The following is a 27667-nucleotide window of genomic DNA, read 5'->3' on the forward strand; positions in this document are numbered from 1 at the left end:
TAGTGTATAAATTCAACTGAAATAAGCCGGTAAATAAGTGAAGGATGTTTTTAATTTGTATGAAACGTAGAACTTTATAGGCATTAACATTTGCCATTTATTTGAAAAAGATTAACGGACACTGGGCAACTGGGCGAAACCTAAACTCCGTTGAAGAGTGTACTGCCACAGAACAACAAACTTACACTTCATTTGCACGGTGTCTTTGATAGGATCTCTATAACATATATCCCCACTACTTGCTAAACGTTCGCGAGTTAATGAAGTAAACCCAGAAAACTTGTTTAAACTAGATTAGATTAGTCTAGGGCAGCCTCAAGGCCTACGCCACTGCGACCCCTTTGGATCTATTGTGGCTCCCCTCACTTTAAAGCTCACCTGTCCTTTTAATCAGGCTCTTGATGCTGGAGAGCGGCTCCTGGGTAAAGCTCCACAGGCCTTGGTTTTTCACTCCTCTGAGAAGTAACATCCTTAGCCAGACAAGCCCTTCACCTGACACAACACGTGCAGTGCCGTTTCCTTCTCTTCCTGACAGAACCTACAAAGAAAACTTGTTTATTTTTCTATTTACGTGTTACTAAAATGTAAATTAAGTGAATTAATTTATCAAGTTCACAATATATTTTCGCGACCACCCCAAAAAAATTCTCTCCATAGTTTAGAAAGCAAAGGGCTCCTGTAAGACTTATTTAAGTACTTAAAATAATAAAGCCTTTAAAATAAAACATTATCGTGCCTTTTGTAAAGTTAATTTACAAAATTAACCTAAAGGTCTTACTCTTTGGGCAGGTACACCATAGATTGTTCACTAAATGTGGGAGAGTAACAATTTAAGAGAAACATAAAGTAGAATCTGAGATTTTTATGAATTAAGAGGGCTTGAATTTCGCACCTTTTTTTTTGGCAAAATTTCAGATAGAAGTGTATTTTATTTTTTTTAAATTTATACTTCAGACTGTCACAACAAAATATATATTCATATTGGTGAAGTCACTACTCTACCTACTCCCCTTGTAAGCGTATTAAGGCCGAACGCCCCCGTCACTAAACTACCAGAAAAGAGCAATGTGTTATATATTTTGGTCGTTAGCCAGGATATTCAATCATCTGGACCTTATCTCCAAGTGTGGCTCGACTTCCCCTTGGTCCACCCACAATATTCCTTCCTCCCTTCCTCTCTCTCCAACAGCTCGTTTGGATACCACCCTCACCATTTTCTATATCACAGGATTTATCACGACAAAAATTGGACGTAACATTCAGTTTTTACCTGGAATTTTCCGATGAAAAAGGAGGTGAGCGGAAATAACACTTGGCCAACTTTTTACTCTCTTTTACTCTTTTTAACTCACTCCATTTCATTTGCTCTCACCCGATTTTGAGTTAACTCCTGAACTATCAGTTTTTCATCCAATTATTTCTCCTATTCTCTTTTCTCTTACATTTAAGTTAAAATTCTATACAGAGTTTTACAAAGCCACATATTAATCAGAAATGCCACTCTCTAAGGAAGCATTCCCTCCTCCCCTCTCCTAGAGCTAACATTACACGACCTATAAAAGCGATTTAAATAATTGAGTAAAAGAGTTTAGGTTTTCTGGGCGAATGATAGCTGAAAATAAGAATATCAGGGGATGGAATGGTTTTTTCCTATAAGGCTGGAAACATAGTGGAGCGGCGAGCAAAGCGGCGAGCAAAGAGGCTAAAACAAACACAAGTTAACCGTACAGGACCGCGCTTAGTGGGGAGCAAAGAGAAGATAGAGCAACGCTATCTATAGAGAGTGTTTGTTTTTGCCGCTTTGCTCTTCGCTATCATCGCCGCTTTGCTCGCCGCTCCACTATGTTTCCAGCCTAACGCGAGATAATCAGAAATAGAATTGAAAGAGATATTAAGACCATTATCGAGGTTAAGATTTGGAAACATAATAGGGAAAGCCACAGATTTGGTGGAGGATTCTGGATTGGGATTGACTGGCGTAAAATAGGCTTGGTTGAATCCCATTGTTCAGCTCCATAACTCCGGGTAGGTCCAGGTACAATTCTTGTGTGTATCAATGTTTACGAGTATTATTTTCCTCCTTGGTAAACGTCGCAGTAGTTTGTAGCATCTTGTCTTCTCTTTTAAGGCAGATGTGAATATGATAGCTTTAGTTCCTGGAATTGGGATCCCAGGTAATTTGTCCGCAGACTGGATAGAGATTGGCTAGCAAGTAACTGGAAGCGTCGAGACTTTTCTCAAAGTAAAGGAGATAAAATTGCTCATGATTTCATTCAGTTTAATTTTCCAATTATGGGATCATTGTTCAATAAATGTAATTGCCTATTTTTTCAGGCGGGGCTTAACGTCCAACTACGAAATTAGGTATCGTGGACGGAGGCGACTAGCAAACATACTTTACTGTATAGTTCTCATATTAACCATTAAATAAAATTCAAAGCCTAGAGACCGGGAATCGAATCCACTCACCAACAATACATCTCAGCTTTACAGGTCTAGCCTATAACCGCCTTACATACTTTACTATAAATTTCTCATATTAACTATTAAATAAAATCCAAGGCCTAGACCAGGGGAATTGAACCCACTAAACCAACAATACATCTCAGCTTTGCGGGTCTAGCCTATAACCGCCTAACATATTTTACTATAAATTTCTCTTATTAACCATTAAATAAAATCTAAGGCCTAGACCAGGGGAATTGAACCCACTAAACCAGCAATACATCTTAGCATTGCGGGTCTAGCCTATAAACGCTCGGCTACCGTGGCGTCCCCATTGTTTAATATGTACAGGAATATCATCTGGGTAAAATATGCAGAGGCCTGGTCCTAACATACTTCCCTGGGCGGGCTCCAGCCTCTATGGGACTGCATTGAGGAGTTGTTCCTTTTCTAAAAAAAGAATAGACACAACAGAAAGTCAAATTTGATATTTCTTTAGTTGCCCACCAGCGAACCAATAAGGTTTTAGTAAAAAATAGAAAATCAGTCAACCGCTGAAGATTGCCACTTCATTGAGTTGATCGATTAGGTAGTTCTTTGATCTGAAGAACTTGACCTGGATGTCTTGAAATGATAAAGGTAAGCACACTTGCCTCTATCCTGGAGGAATCAGTTCTTGTTGAGAAAAGTTAATTCGAGATCCACCAGAAAATAATGAAAATGCAAACCGAACAAATTAGAATAACATGGAACAAGAATGTTCAGTTACCAATAATTTATATGACACATTGTTGGTACAATTGGTTTGCTTAAAACCTGACCTTGGTGGCTTTTTTTCCCCAATATTTTAAACTTTAGTTTGAAACTATTATCTAATAATGTTTACTAACTCAATATTACGAAATTTATTTACTAATAATAGCACTTCGGTTAAGCCCTATTAACAGGAAATAACCTCCTACCATAACTACTAGCTCTCAGTGCTACAGGAAACATGGTTCTTGTTTCTTTTGTTTCTAAGCACCAAGCTCACATTGCTGGGCTAAGACAACTTAGTGCTACAGACCATTTTGCAAAGGCACTTTGATCGTGAAATAGAAATTCTAAATTCATACGATTTAGTTCTTGTTTTGAGTTTTTAGTTAATAAAATAATTAACGAGCTTTTTTAACAAATTGGTGGTGGTGGGGAAGAACCAGGTAGTAACTACTTAACCTATTCTAAAAATAGGTTATCTGTTTGTTACATCAAGCCATCTAATGGTGTTTTACTAAGTTAAGGGATTACAAATTTTCTATTATGCTGTTATTTAAATTAGGCTTAAAAATAACTTGGGATAAATGAAATTTACAGCAGGTATTCTTAAAATTTAAGTTTAAGATTAAACTATTAAGTTGGTTAGGACATGTGGAGAGGATGGTGGATAACCGCATCGATAAACACCTTTTATATGGAAGGCCCCGGAGGCGTCGGAATAAGAGGTAGGCCAAGAATGAGATGGATTGATGACGTCGAGGGGGATTCGAGGAAAATGGGTGTGCGAAGGTGGAGACTGAAGGCTCTTGATTGGAGCTCAGTGGAGAGCCTTGATTGAGGAGGCCCTGGTCCTTTTAGGACTGTAGCGCCGAAGAGGAGGAGGAGGATTCTTAAAATTACACATTTACAGCCCTGTACGAGGTTACTTAACAGAAGTGTTTTAGAGTGCTATTGGTTAGTGCCTCTGACTCCTTATTTTACGATCTATTTGGGTCTTACAACAGGGCTCTATAGATTGCTGAAACCTTCCTATGATTTCCTTAAAGGAAACGCCAGGACCTTAAGTTTGTATCCTGGAGCAGCTTTCTGAATTACCGTTCTAGCGATCTCGTGCGCTACAACGCGTAATGAGGTACTCGTAAGGTGGAGGGTATGGCCATGCAAACTACTGGTTAATGTATCCCTTGGAAGGTATTCTGCCCTTTACTGGAATGACCCACGGGGGGGGGGATGCATTGCCAGTTATCCGATTTCAAGTTCAACTTTCTCAACCGATAAGAATCTTCGAGTGTTTAAGATGCGAGAGTTGGATCTGGGCCAGCTAGGATAGTTAGCTTCACGATCTGAAGGTGGCCATTGTGAGTAGGCGTTTAGGTCCTGGCGTTTCCTTTAAGGAAAACATAGGAAGGTTTTAGCAATCTATACAATCCTGTTATAAGATCCAAATAGTTCGTAAAATAAGGGAGTCAGGGGCACTAACCAATAATACTCTAAAACATTTTTGTTAAGTAACCAAGTAAAGGGCTGTAAATGTGTAATTTTAAGAATCCTCCTTCTCCTCTTCGGCGCTACAGTCCTGAAGGACCAGTGCCTCCTCAACCAAGGCTCTCCACTGAGCTCTACTATCAAGAGTCTTCAGTCTCCATCTTCGCACGCTCATTTACCTCAAATCCCCCTCGACGTCATGGGTGGGTCCTGATGTTGCCATCCAAGAAACAAGTGGCGTGACTTTAGAAGACTCAGAAACTTGGTTGTCAAAAAAGGAGTAGGTTAACAGTCCAGAAAAGGGGAAATGATGTTCTACAAAGAAGTAGAGGAACAAAAAAATAAGGTTGGACGTACTTGTAAGATGTTCAAGAAAATAAACAACAAAAGAAAACTATAAAATAGGTGATGCAAAACAAAAATTTTAAAATAAGTACCATAACTTTGTAGTTTTAAAAAAATTAGGAAAACAGTAAAAAATAGGAAACAAAAAAAAACAAATCAAGAAGCACGCTTTTGATTGGCTTACACACGTGCACGGAAACTAATCAACTTAATGCAATTTTATCACCCAATCAGATAAACATTTATTGGTGTTGTGTGTGTGTGTGTGTGTGTGTATTAAAAGCTTGGAAAAATCCACATTGTGAACACGATAAATTGTGAAAATTTAAAAGAAAATCAAATTGGAAGAAGATTTAAGCTTACAGTAAGTTAGGGCAATTCAAAATTTGAAATTTACTTGTTAACCTTGAACACTGGTTACAGTCAATGAGTGAAAGACCGGAAGATAAAGTATGAGGAAGAGGAAGTACAATAAATAGGTCTGTTAAAGGAATAAAACACTGATCATGATGTGAAGTTAATACTTAAAATGAAGCCCCCTCTATACCTGGTAAGAATAGCTGCGAATGCACACGTAACAGGGGCTAGATTAGTGTAACTCTGTCTTACAAATAACATACAGGCGAGTCTGTTTATACGGTTGTTAGCATTGTGTTATATTTAGGTACGTAGCGTTTGCCTCGACACTTCCTTCAAATCGGAGTCAGGGAAGGGGGCCAACGAGAAGTTTTGTGGGGGGGAGCTGCCCTTTTTTGTCGTTTTTTTTTTTGCCTTCCTTCCTGCCTGCCTTAGTATTCAGATCGTAAACTGTGACATCAATAAACTTGTATCGTGCAGAAGTTAGTTCCGTGCGTGTTACCTAGTTACTGATAGACCAAAATAAAACATTACCCCGGTCGGTCGCCCGGTCGGGGCTGGTGTACAGTACACACACACACACTCACGGCAGTTTTGTCATTATTTAAAAGAAACTCAACGATAGCGGAAGTTTTGAGCTACAGGAAGTGAATGTTTTGTCTAATAGCGTGTCTATGTTGGTTTTCTTTTTGTAATCCAAATAGTTATTTAGTGATAGTTCTGTTTAGTTATAAAAACTGATGCTACATTGGAGAAGGTACGTAGGTAACTGTAATACGCTAAAATTAGATTACGGTTTTTGGTTTACCATTAATCTGCTCTTAAAAATTAAAGATGAACGTATGATCTGACCACTCACTTCCTTTTAGTTTAATTTTTTCTTAATATATATATATATATATATATATATATATATATATATATATTTTTTTTCAAGTCTTTTATTGGAATTTATCACTGCAACGGTTGTTGCAACAAGCAAATATGGTACCTGATAAACAAATACGTGAAAATCACGAGTGGAGAAGGCACCCAGTGATGTGCTTTGCTCTCACGATAAGAGTAGATCACGAGAGGCCATCTTCTCTTCAATCTCCTCAAGAGGATTACCTGGTAATGTGGAGGGAAGATAGGTGTTCTATGAGACGGTTAGGATGAGCTCTGCTGTAGAGGAATGAAATTTGAGAAAACGAGTGTTAGCAAGAACCTGTAATGAAAGGGATTTTGAGGTCATTATGGATAGTGTGAGGTTAGGATACATAGAACGGAGCGTTAAGAAGTTTTCTGAAGTATTATTGGACTATAATGCCAGGAGGCGTAGTGAGGGAACGCCTTGTCGAACCCCCATACTTCGATGTAACAGTAGATATAAGAGTCACTTTTGTTATGTAGGTTAAGTTTCGAACGTTTGTCAAGTAGTCTGGCGAGAAGTTTTGTAGCGTTGGTTAGTTTCTTGTCTTTTCCAGTCTAGTCTGGGGATTCCATGTCAACCCCATATTTTCGTTTTCCTAGCAATCCCCACCGTCAAAAAAGAAGAAGAAGATTTTCCATGAAAAATGGTTGAAATAAACCCATTTTTAATGGGTACCTGTAACGGGAAAGTGTAATTCTCTCTTCAAACACGGAAATAGCTATTAGGCTGCACTTTATTGAAATTATTCTACTGAGGGGGCCGGCATACTACCCAAAAAAAACCGTAGAACCCGTAGAGGGGTACAAAAAAATATTCTCAACAAATATAGTAGACACGACCATTAGTGAATTGTGTGCGCAATATTTTGATGGAAAGTCCCGTTTATAAGAAATTTTCAAAAGAGTGAAAAATAGTTATGTTCAGTGAGTGGGGGGGGGGGGTCTCAAAATGAATATATTTCCGGTTAAAACCCCTTGCAATTTCCTGATATACAGGAAGAGGAAATACGAATTGAAACTGTCCAGCAGGACAGTTGTATCAAGGGTTGATCGTCAAAAAACTGCACGAAAAAGCTGTAACGTTGAAAAACACCCCAACTTTGAAAAATCTTTTTCTCTTTTTTTCTATAAAAGATAAAATTCCCAAATTTTCTTTAAAATATAGTAAATATCCTCTTTTATAAGTATAATTTTTTCGTAACAGCTTAGATTAATTAGTTTTTGAGGAAAACGATTCCGAAAATGTGCAAAAAAAGCAGTTTTTCAAAAATTGTTCTTCTTCTTCTTGTTGTTACCTTTTTTGTAAACTGTGTAGCGCCTAAACGCGTGAACCGATTTTCATGAATGAGGTGTCATTTGATTCAGAATTTTATGTAGATGTGTCTTTTTGGGGGTCTCGACGCTGTACATAGAATGGGAGAGGAGTTAGCCCCCTTTATGTAAGGCCCCCTCCAAAATTATTGTTACTAATTACTCTGTAAATCTTTGATAAAATTTGTGGCAGGGTGAAAGGGTTAGGGCTTCCCTAGGTAATATTAAAGCAATGTTCTGCTCTTACACCTATTGAGGGGAAGTTTTGCAATCGTTCAAATTAATGTTGCGTGAACCGATTTTAGTGTGAATGAAGTAGGCATTCGATTTGGAATTTTATGAAGATTTGCCTTTTTGGGGGTCTCGACACAGTACATTGACTAGTGCTGCACGAGAAACGAGATAAATCTCGGTCTCGGTACCGAGACCGAGACGAGACTTGAGCAACCGAGACATGATATATATCTCGTCGAGAAATCTCGGTCTCGTCTCGGTTTTTCAAATATTAATTTTTAGCTACAAAATTATAAAATTGTGTTCTTTATTAATAAATAATCATTACGGGTATTGAATTAATTATTAAAAGATACGATTTTATTATATATGTTCAATATTACTACATCTATTTGACTTCGAATTACGTAAGTAAAGTAATCGCCTATTTTTTCAGGCGGGGCTTTACGTCCAACTACCAATTAGGTGTCGCGGACGGACATACTTTACTGTAAATTTCTCATATTAACCATTAAATAAAATCCAAGGCCTAAGACCGGGAATCGAACCCAGTACCACATAAATTCACTAAATTTCACTAATCATATCATAAAAGAGCTTTTACTGAGTCAGAAGTTAGAGAAGATCTTCTGTTGGTCATTATCATCGCAGCTTGCGAAAATAATCTTTCCGATGGCACTAAAGTTGCACAGATACTAAAAATATCTTTCTCCATTCTAGACAAATTTTTGAAGGAATTCTCAAGTGTTTTCCTCCATTCTAAAATGTCAACGTCTACTGGTGCTTGGTCTAATTTGGTGTAATTAATTATTTCTGTCTTCCCTGCTTCGGGTGATATTTGCTGATTTTTGAGCAAATGGTCATAAGGTGAATCATCAGATTCTTTATCTTCACCAACAGCCATAACTAATGGAGCGGGAAGTTTGTTGGGAGGTGTATTTTTTATTTCACGAATCGACTTGTCATAGCAGGCAGATATGTTATTTGGGTCTTTCATTTGGCACGTTTTTAACATCTTTTTGAAATTATATAAAGATATATAACAGTAATAGTAATATATGATGTATTGAAGTGTAAGTAGTTGTCTTCTTTTACACACATTTTCATTACCAATATATAAATTAAAATAATTATTAGAAAATAATAACATTTTTTGAAAAGATTATTAATAGCAAACCGCTTTTAATACTTAAACAAAAATTCAAAAAAACCGAGACCGAGACCGAGACTTGAGCGACCGAGACCGAGACCGAGATCGAGACTGCATAAAGTCTCGCCTCGTCTCGGTCTCGTGCAGCACTAACATTGACTGGAAGAGGAGCTTAGAACCCCATGTACATGAGGCTCCCTCCAAAATTTATTATTACAGTATGACGTAATGAAGTAATGCTTGATGACGTTTTAGTTTCGCGTATTTTAGACGTAATCCTTTTTTTTTTTTCTAATCAATTGAATCTAATACTTTTTCTGTCCTTCTCAATAACCCAATTGCCCACCCAACTCCATTATTCCGCGACAATCTCTCTTCTACAAATATAATCAGGAAGTTTCAGTGTGGTAGAATCAATTTTGCCAACATAATCATTGCTTTTTAAAGAATATCATGTGAATGTTTTATCCCAGGAGGGGAATTTTCGTTTTTTAAGAATTATTAGTATATCAGCATGACTGGTCACGTAATACATCTACTTCCGATTGTATCAAATATTTGAATTTATTAGTGATTCAATTGTTTTTTCGCATATAAATTGAATTTTATTTATTTTATTCTTATCTATTTCACGTGCCCTTAACTTCATCTAATAAATAGAGCAAATAGTGGGGGAAAAACAATTATTCCTTTTTCAGTAGATGAAACAGAAAAGAAAAATTGAAGGTAGCAGAGGGATCAGCTTTCCCGGCAGAGGAATGTTATCGTTAGAGTAGCTGGAATTTTCCACTCGACCTGGCTATGTTCATCAATCAGATCCCAGATGACATTGGAAGAATGTGCAAATAACGATTAACGAAGCAAAAAATATGGAGCAACGAAAGAGAAATATATGCAGCTCGAATTCAGATATATTATTCTGTCTTTTATTAATTATTTATTTCATAAAATTCAAAAGTAATGGCTGTGAGAGGGGGGAAGGGGTGAATAAATTTACGAAATTTACAATTTGTACTGGAAAAAAAGATAAAGCACAGGACACAAGTCCTTACAAAATTTGTACCTTCCCAAAGCTCCTGTGGGAACCTGAATGTGACTTTTTTTAAAATAAATATTCATCGTTAACATATCTTGTGGAAAATCTAATCGATAATTAGAAAAATTGTAAAGATAAATTATATTTTCTTTATAATTTCAATTGTTCTTCATCTTCAGTAAAAGCTGGAAGCCCAGCGACTTCTATGCTTGGCGCCCCTAAAATGCCAAAAATCCTGTATTTCATAAGTAGGCATTTTCATCGAAAGAGCTTTTCTTACAAGAGAATGTAATAAATAATAAAATTTTCCTTCGTGGCAGTTGCTTTTTCCTTAAGTTTCCCATTAAAAGGAATTCCATGAACAATAGACGTTATAAGAGGGCCCCACTGTTCGATGTTAGGAGGAAGTTAAGAGCTATCTCTCTCTCTGCCTTCTCGATTATCACCACTTGCCCTGATTTAATAAAAATCACCTCATCAGTTCTTTACCAAGCCATCAGTTCACCTCCTTTATTCAATAACAACCTCCTAATAACTTCAATAATCCTACAGGAGCTCTAAGAACAACAACACTTTCCTGTAGACATCCTTATTCCTGTTTGAAGAGGAAAGCAGCTCAATTTCCATTCATTATCCTTAACAAGGGCCACTTGTATCGTTCCAGAAAACGAATTAATTATCAAAAAATTTTGTAGATCATCATCTAAGTTAATAAACAATCAAATTTTGTTTATTAATTGCCGTGTAAGGCAATTAATTCCACGTAAGGCCAATTTGAGAATATTGTGTTGTCTTCACTTTACAGACAGACAAATTACTTAAAAAAAATACTTCCTATTATTAATCAGAGGATATGAAAACGATTATTTCCGGGGAGAACTACAAATCGGCAAGATCTTAAAAGTTTTTCTTATTCTAAAATGCTGAATTTCGAAACAAACAGACAGACAAAGCTTGTTTTATTTCTAAGATTTTGATTTTACAACAATTTATAACCTTTTTTCTTCGTCTTGTTTAAAATTTTATTAATTAAAGACAAACTAAAGGAAAGAAAAAGTCATTTAAATAAAATTGAGAGAAAGGAGGAGATGAATGATGTAAGAGAATTTGTAAAGGAGAAAAGAGGTTTAAGATAAAAAGTTGGTTGCTAGGCAGCACACACAGTTGGTTGAAATAGCCTAGGGCGGCGGGGGGTTTGCCTTTGTTTTTGTTTTTTAGTTACAACAGAAATTAGCCTAGTATTACTACGTCACCAGGTGGTGTATGTTCCTGCTGATTACATAGAACTTAAATACAGATTATAAATTTAGCATTTCTGGTTTTTTTTTTACCCTCTTATTAAGCGGAAGTTAATGACGAACTTTTCGATATCGACTTTTAGAGGAAATACCAAGTTTTAAGGTCTCTGCTGAATGTAAAAGAGTGGAAGGAAATGATCTGTTTTGTAGCTATGCTGTGTCTCGGAACTTTAAAATCCGATTTTGGATACGTCACTAAGATCAAAAACTCTGAACTGGAGATATCTATTAGTGGAGAAGTCGTTTAAGTTCAAAATATGCTGAGAAGTAGCATGAGATTAGTAACCGAATTTTTATGTGATTAAAATCAGCCTAATTCTTTGCTTATGAGCTGATACTTTATGGAAGTGCACTTCTGGCGATGCTTTAAAGTAGCAAAAGATCCCTTTTTGGAGGATTATCTCACTTTGCTTTGCTGCTACATTCACTTTAAAAGCTCTCGAAAAAAGCAGAGGGTTCACCAATAGAAATGTAGAAGGAAAGCGATTTGAATTAGATCCAGTTGATAGCAGTGGTGCCTTTTGTCTTCAGATTATCAAAAAAGGCTGATGAGTTGGTAGAAGTGCGTCCTACTTAACACTTCAATCATTGGCAGTTATTGGCAAGAAATGAACTTGAGATGGTTACCGAATTAACTCTTGCGTAAAAAGATTTATACAGAATCTAAAGACCTTTGGATACCCCCTTGAAGTTGTCTATGGACCAGTAAAGATCTAAGTTAATTTTTGGAATTGATTAATAGACGTGCAACAGTAACTGGCGGCTACTTTAACTTGAGTGTGCAATGTGAAGTTTTAGACTCGAGATGGAGGAGAATGCCTGCATTAAATACATTGCAGTTTCAGGGTATTAGAAGTGGAGGTAATTCAAAAAGACAAGTCTGACGGATTTGAGACTCGTACTATGGACTAGCCTGGTAATTTTAGGAGTAACCAGTGTGAGGATTGAATGTGAGAGTTGGGCGTGAGTTAGGATTTCCTGTTGGATAGGATAAGGGTAAATATTCTGGCTAGTACCCAGTTTGTGCACGACAATTCAGGCAATGCACGAGATGGCGGCACGCCAAACAGAGCTCGAACGCCAATGCCAACAATTACAAACAAAACCCTTTGATTTCAGATTGACAAAATTTTATCAAAAAAATTTATTTTCTAATTAATTCTAAATTTCCCGCAGGTATCATGGTACTATCAGGAACTTGTAACATTTGTGGAAAACCAGCCAAAAATAGGTGTGCATCCTGTCTAAAAGTAGCCTATTGTTGCAAGGAACATCAGAAAGCTGATTGGAGAAAACACAAACAACAGTGTACAGTTTTCTGCGTAAGTAAAGATGGCCAAAATACCGGGGATCATATGACTTAGTTTTTCTTATGAGTTGTTTGATTTTGGATGCTTTGTAAGTAGATGAATTGTTCGGCCAGTATAGAAAGAGCAAACAGCAGAACTTGTAACATAGAATTGTATGTAAAAATGGTTAGGTTCTTTAGGTAGAATTGGTATAGCTCTAAAAGTTCGCCAACTCTGTTTCTTAAGTAAACGATTGGCTCAGAAGTCACCTACGCAGGATATGAACCACTTTTTTCGTTCCAGTCTCTGTGCAGACTATGGAGGAGGGTGGAGGAAACCGGATGGATTGATTTTATTGATTGATGGTTAATGTAAGCGTCGAGGACTAAACGCAAACCTCCGGGAACTCTGAAGATTAAGAATCGGAATTTTTTGCTTTAAGTTAATAATTTTTCCTTCAAAAAGATCCGGTTCCTGGTTTATTGCTCCTTTCAATCCCGTGTAGAATCCTTTTGAGCCTTGATCAAGAAATGGAGGAATAGAATAAATGAAAACAAAGGTTATTTTACATTCATTAAATTCTCCCTTAGGAGCGAACTATCCTTCCACAAAACCACTCATTTCTTTCCACCAGATTGTCGTCATAAGTACCATTAGGATGACTTCATATACAAACGTGGAATTTGCAAAATGGAAATAACTAATTAGACAATGCAAACTTCCCTCTAGACTTCTTGACAAACGGCCTTCACTGAACAACAAACCAATTTTCTGTTTAACTGATACTCAAAACAGTCTGGACATACAGGAAATGGAATTTTAAGGTTCAACTAAAACTTCCAATGCCTACATAATCTAAACATTTCAGAAACATAAAAATGTTTCTAACACTATCTTACAAAGAGATCTCCTAGTTTCCTGTGTGCTCGAAGCCGCTAGATCTCGCTGTATCATTTTATCATCATCAGTTTCTCTGGTTGCTCTACTTACTGCTTTGCCCGAGAAATTCTTCTTATTAGTAGTAGTTGGATTTATGCACAATGCACAAAAATGCAACTAATTTTCGGGGAAAATCTGATGAGTCTTCGTTTTTATTCTACGAAAAGCGAAAGAAAATGTGTGAGAACTCTTAACAAAATGATTTTTCTTAATCCAATAAACAATTCTCTTGATTTTCAGATAAAAGAAGATACCCAGGTGGGAAGATACTTGTGCGCTAGTCGTGCCGTATTTTCTGGAGAGATAGTGCTGAAGGAGAAACCATTATTGAGTGGTCCACCTCAAGTGACTGGCCCAGTCTGTCTGGGATGCCATAATGGACTATCACCAAATTCCTGGCTATCATGTCCGAACTGTGGTTGGCCGATGTGCTCTATACAGTGTGTCAGTTCGGAAAATCATCAGCCAGAATGTAGATGGACCATGGAACAAAGGAATGCTAAGGTATTTCCTGTTGTTTACTACGTCAGTAAAATTGGATGATTGAGTCCAACTTCCGGTATCTCATTTTCATTGGATATATCCACTTTGTGGTCCTTTTTAGAGTATGATCGGGTCAATGTGTGGAACGTTAACTCCAAAACTAGAAAATCAGACTTTTTCTTTTATTGGATTTTCTTGAAAACGACTCCTTTCCCCCCCTTTGCATACTCATTATATCCACACGAATGTCTTTCATTTTCCAAGCTGGAAGTCTCACATGGAAATTTGTCAATAATTTACCGATCTTGAATCTTCATGCAGATCTCTATTTACGCAGACTCTATGATTATGAGACTAAACAATGCTGGATGCATTTCTGATAAGTACCGTATACCCCCCTTCTATATAACTTTACTCATACAGTTGTGTTCATCATATGAATATGATTTTGTACTAATTCATCAATTGGGCATTCAGCCATAATTACAGCTCGCTAATACAGATCGCTAGGCAATCTTCCAGCTAATGCCCGAAACAGCTGTTAAATATCTGCATCAAATCTCCATCCCGGGAAACTAGACATCTAACATATCACAATAGTGAATTTAAATCACATATTTTGGTGAAGGCAAACATCATCTTCAACAGGGGAAAATGATAAATTAATTTTATTACCGAGGCGCCACGGTAGCCGAGTGGTTATAGGCTAGACCCGCAAAGCTAAGATGTATTGCGGTACTAGCCTAGGCTTTGCATTTTATTTAATGGTTAATATGAGAAATTTATAGTAAAATATGTTAAGCGGTTATAGGCTAGACCCGCAATGCTAAGGTGTATTGTTGGTTTAGTGGGTTCGATTCCCTATCTAAGTCTTGGATTTTATTTAATGGTTAATAAAAGAAATTTACAGTAAAGTATGTTTGCTAGTCGCCTCCGTCCATGACACCTAATTCAGTAGTTGGACGTTAAGCACAGCCTAAAAAAATAGGCAATTACTTTACTACTTACTTTTCTAATTTTATTACCCATAAATTAAAATAATAAATAATAGTTTTCTTAACTTTTTTTTTTTAATAAAATCTGATAAACCATTCAAACAACTAGCTCTAGCTATAACTCGTTAGGTTCTCTGCAAAAATTAGATTTTTTAGTAAGAATTAGTTGACTTGAGGAGGCTAGATTTAACGATTGATTAGTCTCCGGCAAGAGTAAGATCGCTTACCCAGTTTGGAATCCCCCTTTAGCTGAAAAGATTAGTTCCCTTGATTTGCAAAAAGTAAGCAGTATAGCAATTTTTGTTTTTCCAGGCGAACTTTACGTCTAACTAAAACCATCCTTTAGAACATCTTGGGATGCTCTAGAGGGCCAAATCCTTCGCTATTTATTTATAGCTTCCTTAGATTGCTTAAATGTGCGATGTTTTTTTTGTCACAGTATGGCTGTGTAAATTGCAGGTGTGAATGTGTGCCGGTGATGGTGAGCTAGAGTTCGCCTGTGGGTTCGGTAAACCCAAATTGTTGAACACCCGTTTACTGCTAGCCCTATTTGTATTGTGTAAGAAGTATTGGAAGTAGTGAGGCGAGTATTAAGTGTTTGTTTGGGTAGTAAACCCGCAGGAAGAAACACATCCTGTCCAATGTTTTTAAAAAATACCTTTTTCGAGTTCAAGAGTGAATTTTTGATGAAAGGACCAAAATCTAAAATTTGCAAGATTACAGTACTTCTGCATGTTAGAGATAAGAGAGATCATAAAAACCTGATATACTTAATAAAATGGCCGAATCCAAAGCAGAGTATTCAATAAATATTTTCTTAGTCTAGGTTTTCCCATTTTCTGGCTAATTACCGCAACGTTTTCCCTACAAATTAGTTAAAACTTCTTCTTTGAACAGGTGAAGATCAGCCAATTTGTAACACCACATCCAACATATGCCGGCATTACTCCTCTAAGAGCTTGCTACTTTAAGGAACATAAACCAGAACTTTGGAACAGACTCCAGGAACTTGAATCTCATACAGAACATCGAAGATCTACTGGTAAATTGGAACAAGAAAGATTTGCTGTAGCACAGTTTCTAAGGAGATTTTACAAATTAGAAGATAAATTTACCGAAGAAGATATTCTACAAATTTGTGGCATTATTCAGGTAATGAAAGAATAATAGTTTTAGAGGTTTTTATTGATCCATTGTCTTCCAGTTTCAAAATGGATTAACTGCACTTGGAGGTTTGATTTAAGAACTAATATGTTTCAAAAGCTTCTTTGATATTTAAGTGTTCTGCACTCTACTTAGAAGCGATGTCGATGAGAGGCTGTGAAGTCAAATCCACGATGATCTGCTGCTGCAGCATCTTCAGAGGCAATGTTTTTGTTTGTAGATGTAGAAGAATGGTACAAGCTGTGCAGTTAAGTTGGCTTTGGGGAGATTGTTTTATTTTTTTGGCGTATCAACTGCGATGCTCAATAGCGCCCTAAATCTAGTTTCCTTCTTGTTCTAGAGTCACACGAGCCTAGACCTAGGGGAGACATAGTCACGCCCTTCAAATAACCCTGCAATCGCTACCTAAATGGACCTCGAGTACTGTGTACATGTTGGTAGGATGAGATCAAATTGTAAAACTTGTAATGAGATGCAAATTATTTTGCGATTATCATTACTTATGATTTTTTAAGGCAACATTTCCTTCTTGTCATAATCAGGCAGGAAGTATGTCCTAAAAGGAGTTACCACATCTCTGTGTTGGAATCATGAAGAGGAAATAGCTATAGGTTTCTAAAAATGTGACGCTTGCTACCAAAATTTAGGCCTCCTCTTAGGTATCGTTGGGCAACCTGCCCGTACGTGCTGTCGGAAGTCCCAGTTTTAGCGGTTATCCTGTTTACAAAATCCTTACATTTCCGATGATATTAACTTTAATTTTGATGAGAAGTTATATTCCAAGGTTAGGGGGACAGTTCTTAGGGTTGAATTTTAGAGTTTAGGAGAAATGAGCGAGTGCATTTGTGCAATCTAGGGTCAAGTAGAGAAGTTGTTTGTCCAGTTTTGGGAGAGTTTAGAATTAGATCTTTTGAGAAGAAGCAGTTAAGTAGACCCCAATTTTTTGAGTATCTGAATGGTAGGGATTGGACTCAGCTTAATATGTTTTTGTATATGCGCAGGTAGATACAGGAAGTCTATGGTTTAACGATGTCCATGCATTTGTGTTCTATATTGTAATTTTTCTTCATTGTTATGTTTATCATAAATGAAAAATATACACCTTATTATTATAAGACAAATTACAGAAGACCAATATAGCTAAAAAATCATTTACATATTTCATGAGCTCCTTAATCTCTTCTTTGCAGATAAACGCCCACGAAATACCATTGAGTGAGCCAGCCTACGTAAGCGTTTATTGGAGAACCTCATTGTGGCAACACGATTGCCGGCCAAATTGTAGTAAAAGTTTTAGCGATACTGGTGAAGCGGTTATAAGAGCTTGTCGAGACATAGCCCAAGGTGAACGTCTTACCATTTGCTACACGGATCCCTTATGGGCCACACCGACCAGAAGGGCACATCTTCAGGACACTAAATATTTCTCTTGTTCTTGTGCTAGGTGTTCAGATCCAACGGAAATGGGTACATATTTCAGTGCTGTAGGCTGTAATCTGGAGTAAGTATCTCTTTTTTCTTCTTTTTTTATACTTCTTCGTTGTTTTCTTAGTTGACACTAAGGTTTTTATAGTAAAAGAGAGAAAAAAAAATTGTTAATGTTGGGTGTTATTTAATGTTATGCTTTTTCGTTCAGTTTTTGACGATCAACTCCTATACAACTGCCCTATCTAGACAGTTTTAATAAGTAGAGGTAAAATAAGATGTAGATTTTGTAGTTCAATATAGCCTCTCCAAAGCATATACAAGTTACTGTTGTAATTAAACGAATTATTTGTACATATTATTAGTGCTATATAGAGCATGTTTCATTTTTAATTAGAACAAACTTTGATAAATAATAAACCTTGTTGAATGAAAAATATCTCTTTTAAAAGCTTTTTATCACAGATCTTCTTTGAAATACATAAACTAATGAAATTACCGCATTAAATCAATAAAGCTCCTTAGAAATAGAAAATGCTATTTGAAGCTAAAATTAGATTAATGGTACCATTGTATGGTAGGTATATGCGCTATAATTTTCCGAGTAAGATATGGACCATTATGCTATAATGAAATAATGCCGCTTTCCCAGAAGAAAATCTAGGCAACTTTAGAATAGCACCTATGTACCATGCTACAGGATTTCATAATTACGACATACTCTGTAGCATTTTCCCTTTTCACTTAGTCAGATGAAAAGCCTTTACTCTCAATTGAAAGAAGTAAGAGCCTGTTGATTATGTATGAAAATGGGAAAATTTCTTTATCAAATTTAAGTCAAATGCAAAGAGGACTTAGCTAACAGGTAAACTGGTGCTTATATTTAGAACTGGATCAAAGTCTTTATGATTGTAAAATCCCCTGTTAGACTAAGTCTACAGGAGTGTAGGATTTAGTAAATGATATATATTTAGGCAGGAAACTTATTTGAAGCTTAAAGCATGGGAGGAACTCAGAACTACCGGTTGATGTCTTCCCTCAGGGTAAGTGATCCTACGAGATGTTACTTAAACCAGGGGACCCCAAACTTTTTACACAAGGGGCCACAGTTCACTGTCCCTCAGACCGTTGGAGGGCCGGACTATAAAACAAACTATTTTAAAGTAAAAAAAAAAAAACAAAAAAAAACGGGAACAAATAGAATATTTCAAATAAAGAACAAGTAAATTTAAATCACCAAACTGCCCAGTATTTCTGTGGGAACTATGGACCTGCTTTTGGCTAATGAGATGGTCAATGTCCGGTTTAGTTATAGTGCTTTGCCTTTATTTCCTACTTCTGGCTGTTATTTTACACTGTTTTTGGAGCCGTCTCGCGTCATCGGAAGTAGTACTGAGCATGAGCGATACCGTACTTTGCGGCGGCACCGCCACATATAGGTGCTCCTCTCACTGACCACCAATGAAAGAGAAGCCTCTTCCAGGAGTGCGGCGAGGGCCGGATAAATGTCCTCAGGGGGCCGCATGTGGCTCGCGGGCCGTAGTTTGGGGATTCCTGACTTAAACTATAAGACTTAAGAAATATAAGACAGGCTTATAAACTATAAGTTTATAAACTATAGTTTATAGACTATAAACTACAAGACTATACGACTGGAACCAGCCATAGAAGACAAAGACTGGAATTTCCTCGGTGCCCCGACACCCTCATACGCCGCTTCCATAGAGATCCTACCACTTCAAGTAGCGCATCTAGTCAATAAAAAATTATTAATAACTCTAAGAACATCCATAACAGGAAATAACTTTTATCACAACAAAAAGGAAGCATCAATAGTTAGTTCCTAATGTCGTTTCTTCCTGAAGCTTCGCTAAATTCCCCTCAAGTGTTAACTACAAGTTAACTTAAACGCTAATCGTATTTTCTTCTAATTAAACCTGAAACAATAACTGGATCCCTCCCAAGATTTCTGGTCCATTGGATGTATTTTGTGAATTAATTTTCTCTCTTTCTCTTTTTGCTTACAGAAATTGTACTGGTCTTGTGCTGCCAAATAGTTTCTTAGAAGATGCCAACAAACCATGGATATGTAATTCATGCCACAATGAAATTGAAGTTAATAAAGTTAACTCTATAATAGAACTTGTCGCTGTTGAATTGTCTAATACCAAAAAATTTATAATAGATTCCTGTAGGAATTTCCTAGACAAAGTTAGAAAAATGGTACCTGATAATCAATATCAAGCTGTAGAAATAAAACTAGCTTTAGTGCAAATCATTGGACAAACTTCTGGAAGTAGAGGATTACAAGCTGTACCAATGCCTTTGTTACAATTAAAAGAAGATCTTTGTCGACGAATGATTGATTTGGCTGAAACGTTGTTTCCAGGTATTCTGATTTTTTAAAATGCTTTTTGTTTTTCTTTTTTGATTTCCTGTTTGATCTTGAAAGCTTTTAAAGAAAGTTAAAAGAATGAGTATAATACAAGAATAGTCCGAAAAGTGTTTATCTTTTCATTGCTTTCATCTAAAAACAAACTCCTGGTGTGAAAGCATTCAAGAGTTCTGCTTTCCGCGATTGACTTTTTCTTTCTCCATTATAAAGAACATTATAAAGAAAGTATGACGTCACAGATCCCCCTAGATTCACACTAAACTTATAAGTTTATAAGGTTATAACCTTTATCAATTGCCTACTAAATTAACAAAAAGCTCCAAAAAGAAGCGTCCGGTTCACTGATAAGAGTATGTTCCAACTTCACCCTCTTGCTGAAGTTCCCTCGGTAAAAACCTTCACAATGTTATAGAAAGTTAGAAAGAAAATCGCGGTACCCCATTTACCATCCGGCAGCAGAAATAATCCTGCTTCTCACCTAACTCCGGCCGAAGTGAGTGCTAAATAAGCACGCAGTGTTTCGAGGCGGTCACCCATCCAGGTACTAACCAAGTCCGATTTAGTATAACTTCTCTGGATTTACAAGAGTGTGTGAAGAACCTTGGAGGTTTTGTTAAATCTGCCCCCACTGCACATATACATTCAGGGCGTTGCAAGGGCCGTTGTCGTTAGGCTTATGGAAGGACAAGCTCCTATTACCGTCAGGCATGGAGGAGCATATCAATAGTTATATGAGGAACTGGAGGCCGATCCTATTTTGGGCCTGCCTTCGGATTCTATGAATCCCAAATATAACTAGCCTTTCAAAGTCTGTATTGGAGACCGGGAGGCTTGGAGACGTGGACTTCCAGTTGTGGGAGATTCGTTGGGTACACTGATGGCTCCAAGATGGAGGAGGGCGTGGGAGCGGGAGTGTACGGGGTGAAGCCGAAATGTTGGCCTTCGGTTAGCCTAGGGAAACTGGCTACAGTTTTTCAGGCTGAGCTAGCTGCAATTAGGTTCTGTGCTGCCGAGATTAACGGGCGAGGAATTATTAATTCTAAGATCGTAATTTTCTCGGATAGTCAGGCTGCTCTACGAGCAATTAGTTCCTACCAGGCCAACTCAAGACTGGTTTGGGACTGCCTGGATGCCCTGAAGGAAATTAGTAACCATAATAAGGTTAAAAAAAAAAAAAAAAAAAAAAAAAAAAAAAGGTCTTTCTGGTTTGGGTAGCTGGTCATTCAGGTCATAAGGGAAACGAAGCGGCAGATTTATTTGCCCGGGAAGGCTCTGCGGGACACTTCGTTGGGCCCGGAGCCCTGCTTTGGGGTTCCGAAGTGTGTGAAGACTGCGGCCATTAACTTATGGGTGCAGAGTAGGTCTCAAGAGTGGTGGCTTGCCACCACTGGGTAGAGGCAGGCGAAGGAGTTCATTAGAGGCTATTCGCCGAGGCTGATTGCAGAATTAATCCGTTGAGGCCGTAGGGCTATAAGGATGATTGTAGGCCTATTAACCCGGCCACTGCAGGCTCAGGAAACACATGCATCGCGTGGGCTTGGCAGTTGATAGCCTTTACAGGTTCTGTCAGGAAGAGGAGGAAACGGCACTGCACGTGTTGTGTCAGTGCGAGGGGCTGGTCTAGCTAAGGATGTTACTTCTCGGGGAGGAAAAACTAAGGCCTGTGAGAGCTTTACCCAAGAGCCGCTCTCCAGCATTAAGAATCTGATTAAAAGGACAGGTCTGGAGGGTGAGCTTTAGAGTGAGGGGAGCCACAATAGATCCAAAGGGGTTGCAGTGGCGTAGGCCTTGAGGCTGCCCTGGTTTAATCTAATCTAATCTAGCTTAACTTCGGTGTTCGGACGAGTACCGACGGTGTATTCAACGTGCTATGGGCCTTTGGCAGCGTAATAGATCTCCACAATTATAATTTAACACAAAACAGTCATATAGTAGGAAGTCTAAGATCTAAAAGACCTAGATACTAGAAATAGTTTGTCTGAAGGTAATTTGATTTCTTTCTATTCCAGCTGAATGTCGTCTGAAAGGAGTTCTCTACTTCGAACTGCACGCAGCGATTGCAGAAAAAGCTCGAAGAAATTGTGATCACAAAGCGGCTGAAAAAACTTCTGCACAAGCTCTGCTAATGGTATGAGTACATTGTTTGGTTTTCCATGTCTTTTTTTATTCAAAAGAGAACTTCTGAAACGTGAAAACGGTGCAAATGGAAAAAAATTTTCAACGTTTTAATAATTGAACTTTTATAATTATTCTTTTCTATTAACATTTTTTGATTTTTTTACAGGAATCTGGCAATTATCTGGATAGATCGTTGGAATTATTGAAATTCGAACCACTAGCGCTGCCTGAAGGGAAAATCTATCAACAAGCTGTGGAGAATAAAAGGGATTTAGACAAATTGTACAAATCGTTGAATTCATCAAAAAAGAAGCATTAGTAAAAAGTTCAAGGTTGAATTTTTGTTTTGTTTGTAAATAAAGGAACATTTTGTTATGGTAAATACAACCTAATTTTTGTTTTGTTTTTGTAAAAATTAAATTGAGGGTACAACCACTTGAACATGTTTTTTGAACCTTAAAAACTTGTTTGTTCAAAGATGAACAGCATTGAATATCATGGTAGATCTGCTGAAAACACCATTTGCACTTAAAGTGCTCACGGACATTACTAGCCTGTGGGAGATCCATGAAAATGTAGTTTGGAACTGTTGAGGATGTTGGGCTTGCTAAGCCATAGGTTTTATGTTGGGGTAACCGGAAGAAGGGTTCTTTTTTTTGGACCACTTAAACGGGTTCCGACCCGTTTCAAGGCAATATTGCCTTTAGATAATTCTCTTTCACAGGCAGCCGCTTTTACCGCCAGTAATCTGTTGGAAGAAAGTGCTCTCAAAACTGTCAGAGAGCAATGAGACGTAACGTGGCCGATTGGATAAGGAAATCTTGATCCTTGCATTTGCGTCGGTGGAGGAGGGAAATCCTTAGAAGAGGATACAGGAAGTAAAGGCTGCAAAATCCTGCCATTCCTTCCTAAATCTTCATGTTCATCTCTCTCTCTCTGTCTCTTGGCAGGGAATTCAGCATAATCTCACTTCAACTAGGATAGGACTTGAACTTCAGACTTCCTACATGCCCAATGCTGCCGAGTCTGTTACCTTTCATTACAATTCTAAGCTCAGGACATTTTTTAAAAATTTCGGTATTTATTCTCAACTTCCACAAACCAATTGCGCAGTTTTCCTCGTTGATTTTTCCTTATTCTCCCCGCCCCTTCAAATAATGTTATTTTCATTTGAAGTCGGAAAAACAAATTTCCATTTATTACGATTAAGCATCTATATAATTTTTCCCTCAATTATGTCTTTTTTATTATTAACTAATTAAATTTTTTTTTTATTGTCATTATTTTTAAATGTTTCCATTTTAATTACTTTGATTAGATTACGTCAGTGTGTCATGTATTTTGAATAACAAGTACCCCCGTTGATATCGGCCTTCATCGAACTATGAATAATCTTAAACTTTGTAAGAATATGAATGAATGAAATCATCATCATATTGTATGTTTCTATTTCCAAAGATACCTCTTGGTCTTCATTGCCGGAAGTGGGAAAATAATAATGGTAGACAAGCTGTTATCTGTAGCGGCCTGAATTGGAATTCTCGTTTCAGGGCTGGATTTGGGAAACGAAGGATAAAATAAAATAATCACCAACGGATTTCTCTGTAATACCTGCCATCCTTTTTTTTTAAAAAAAAATGATTTAGGGGACGTCAAAGAAATACTTTCATTTTTTTTTTTTAGCGATCAAATGTTACATTCATCAGAGCCTTTTTGATTTTTAATTCAATTTAAAGCTTTTTGATCTAAATATCAATTGAAAGCGAGCTATTAAAACATTTATCGTTTATTTCCTTTACGGAGAATTATGGCAATTAAAATTTTGTGAACTATATATATATAGGGCTAACTCCTCTCCCATTCCATGTACAGCATCGAGACCCCCAAAAGGAACATCTACATAAAATTCCAAATCGAATGATATCTCATTCATGAAAATCGGTTCACGCGTCTAGGCGCTACGCAGTTTACAAAAAAAAAAAAAAAAAAAAAAGGTAACAAGAAGAAGAAGAACAAGAAGACCAAGAACATTTTCTGAAAATGCCGTATTTGCCAATTTTCAGCTACAGCTCAAGATAACTTGAGTTGGTCCGCAATATGTTTTGGGTCTTTATATTAACAAATAAATAGAACATTATATGATCGAATGCCCTTTGTACGAACCTTTAAGAATGCAGTATCTGGCCAAATATATGAATGGGGTGAATGATAAAGTGGCAAAATTAACGAAATTGCTGGAAATTCAAGACAAAGATCAGGCAAATAATATTTACTTGTATATAGTAGGGTCGCTCAAACTAAGAGCATTTATAAAAAATGAATAGTTTATTTAAAGAATGAATCATAGTAATCTATTTTATTATTATTATTGTTTTATTGCTATTAAAAGTAAATATTTAATTTGTTGTTCTATTATTCTGTTTAATTATTTTACATGTGCTATATATTTTATTTATTATTTCTTTTGAAAATTGAGGGAAAAATTATTATTATCATTATTTTTGTATATAATTATTGAATCATACTCTTTTGTATAAGATATGTATCTTAAAACAAATAAATTATGTCTATGTCTTATGTCTATTAACAAATAAAGTACTGGCAGCACGCTAATATATCTTAAATTTGAGTGTTAGCGAGATAGAGTGATGCCCCCCCAATGGCAAACCTGATGATTTATTGATCCCAGAGATATTGAAAACTCATTATTATCCCCCCCCCCCCTAAAAAAACCAGAGGTGGTTTAATAATCCAGGGATGGGAGATTTAGGAAGAGATCACAAGAGAGATTAATGTTCAAAGAAATTGAAAACAAGTATTTTTTGTTTTCTAATTGACTTGAAAAAAAACAAAAAAAAAACAACACTATTAAATAATAAGTACCTAAGACAATGGCTTAAATTGGAAGTGTACTTAGCTAAGTAAATGTTTTATCTTAATTTGCATAATTACTAAGTATTTCTTAGAATCCTTGATGAACGAGCGAGGAATCTTTGTTTTTTTTATGCTCTTTTAATCGGAGTCTGTGATCTCCAAAATTTGAGTGATCTCTGCATTTGGTAAGCGAACTTTGTTGGTATGAAGATATGCACAACTAATAAACCAAAAAATTTTACAGGAAATGGTTGGAAAAATTTATTGAGAAAATTATTTACAAAAAAAAAGAAAATCTATTTCAGTAAAGTGGGACTTCCGATTGATCGATTATGACCTAAACCTTGTGTGTGTGTGACGTATTCTCTATTCGCACCCAATACAAAAAATACCCTCAGACGGTCATTGACCATGAGTAAGTCTTGTTGGATACTTAATATACTTTTAAATTGGCAATCAAATGTAACAAAAATTAAAATAAAGACTGTTATTATTATTATTACAAAAAATATCGAGTTGCAACTTCCTGCAATTTTTGAGTTCAGAGTTTTGGTGGATTTTTAGACTTGGGGAGTCTCAAAGCGGCTATTTCTGCTCGATTACGATAACTACTCTTACTTAATTAATATTAAGTAACTCAAAAAGCAAAATTTTGATATAACTCTTCATTAAAATATTATGAATATTAAAAATAAAGAGATATTTTCATTAAATAACGTGAACGTCATAGAGAAAATTGAAAATAACTTCCACATCCCGTATTACGTCAGTTTGGTTAAAACGTATTAATTTCATATACAACCCTTGTATGCCTTTCACCGACCGAAAATCCCCATTCAGGATACCCGAAAATTCCTTTCAATACAGGCTATCAAAACAATGATTTGAGCAAAACTCCGGGAATAAATGTTATAATGATAGACTAGAGGAGGGGGGAAAGTATTACGGGGTATTAAACGGGGCCTCTCTTATATGACATGGGGTGATAGGGTTTTCCGACAGGATCAGAGATCAGTATGCCCTGCAGTTTGCCCGGTACTAAGCACATGTCAGCTTAACATTCTGGGTTGAAAGGCATGTTTTAGTAAGCCTTATCTTGGTCTTAAAGCTGTCCGGAAATAAAATAAAACTCCTTTCTGATCTTGGCAATAAATAAAGCCGAACAGGAAATTGAAGATAATAAATTTTACTTCCTTTTTTTTAATATTTACGTAAAAGTGCTGCGATAATTCAGAATGTGTTAAATTCAATTTCGGGATTCCCTTTAGTTAATATTTTGGGCAGGATGAAGAGTCACAAAATTTGGATAAAAGAGCCGCATGCGACTCCCGTGCCGCATTTGCCGACCCCAGGCCCCTAAACATTTAGAGTCTCTCAGTCAGTACTTTCAACTATTTAAGCAACTATGAATTGCTTAAATTTCAAAAAAAAAATTCTACATCAATCTATCAGGTTTTTAAAATTTTGTCACAAATAACTGTGGAGATTTTTTTTCACTCTAAAACTGCATTAAACTGTAGAGACCATTGTTGTTTACCAGGTAACCTTGGCCACCTGTTAATTACATCTTTCAACAAAATATTTTTCTGTAGCCGGATGTAAAAAGATAACTTTAAACTTCAATTACATTCGATCATATTACTTTAAAAAAAAAAAAAAAAAATACAACAAGTGGTACAGCCATTCAAAGGTAAGATGTGGTACGGAGTTCGATTACTATTGGATTTTATGTAATGGTTAATATGAGAAATTTACAGTTAAGTATGTTAGGCGCTTGTAGGCTAGACCCGCAAAGCTAAGATGTATTGTTGGTTTAGTGGGTTTGATTCCCTGTCTCTAGGCATTGGACTTTATTTAATGGTTAATATGAGAAATTTATATCAAAGTATGTTGGGGTGTTATAGGCTAGACCCGCAATGCTAAGATGTATTGTTGGTTTAGTGGGTTTGATTCCCTGTCTCTAGGCATTGGACTTTATTTAATGGTTAATATGAGAAATGTATATCAAAGTATGTTGGGGTGTTATAGGCTAGACCCGCAATGCTAAGATGTATTGTTGGTTTAGTGGGTTTGATTCCCTGTCTCTAGGCATTGGACTTTATTTAATGGTTAATATGAGAAATTTATATCAAAGTATGTTGGGGTGTTATAGGCTAGACCCGCAATGCTAAGATGTATTGTTGGTTTAGTGGGTTTGATTCCCTGTCTCTAGGCATTGGACTTTATTTAATGGTTAATATGAGAAATGTATATCAAAGTATGTTGGGGTGTTATAGGCTAGACCCGCAATGCTAAGATGTATTGTTGGTTTAGTGGGTTTGATTCCCTGTCTCTAGGCATTGGACTTTATTTAATGGTTAATATGAGAAATTTATATCAAAGTATGTTGGGGTGTTATAGGCTAGACCCGCAATGCTAAGATGTATTGTTGGTTAGTGGGTTTGATTCCCTGTCTCTAGGCATTGGACTTTATTTAATGGTTAATATGAGAAATTTATATCAAAGTATGTTGGGCTGTTATAGGCTAGACCCGCAATGCTAAGATGTATTGTTGGTTTAGTGGGTTTGATTCCCTGTCTCTAGGCATTGGACTTTATTTAATGGTTAATATGAGAAATTTATATCAAAGTATGTTAGGCGGTTATAGGCTAGACCT

General features: G+C 36.6%; 1 protein-coding gene across 1 annotated transcript; it reads left to right on the forward strand.

Moving 5' to 3' along the window:
- Window positions 1-5653: 5653 nt before the first annotated feature.
- Window positions 5654-22578, forward strand: LOC141458175 (SET domain-containing protein SmydA-8-like). Its single transcript, XM_074135817.1, has 8 exons — window positions 5654-6145; window positions 12506-12651; window positions 13798-14061; window positions 15933-16187; window positions 17390-17700; window positions 19652-20013; window positions 22029-22147; window positions 22304-22578. Exons 2-8 carry the CDS (start codon window positions 12511-12513, stop codon window positions 22454-22456), a joined length of 1605 nt encoding a protein of 534 aa, XP_073991918.1. The 5' UTR covers window positions 5654-6145; window positions 12506-12510; the 3' UTR covers window positions 22457-22578.
- The last annotated feature ends 5089 nt before the right edge of the window (window positions 22579-27667 follow it).

Source organism: Rhodnius prolixus, unplaced genomic scaffold, assembly GCF_049639745.1.
Source record: "Rhodnius prolixus isolate KJV_2025 unplaced genomic scaffold, Rpr scaffold_5, whole genome shotgun sequence".
Lineage (NCBI taxonomy): Eukaryota > Metazoa > Arthropoda > Insecta > Hemiptera > Reduviidae > Rhodnius > Rhodnius prolixus.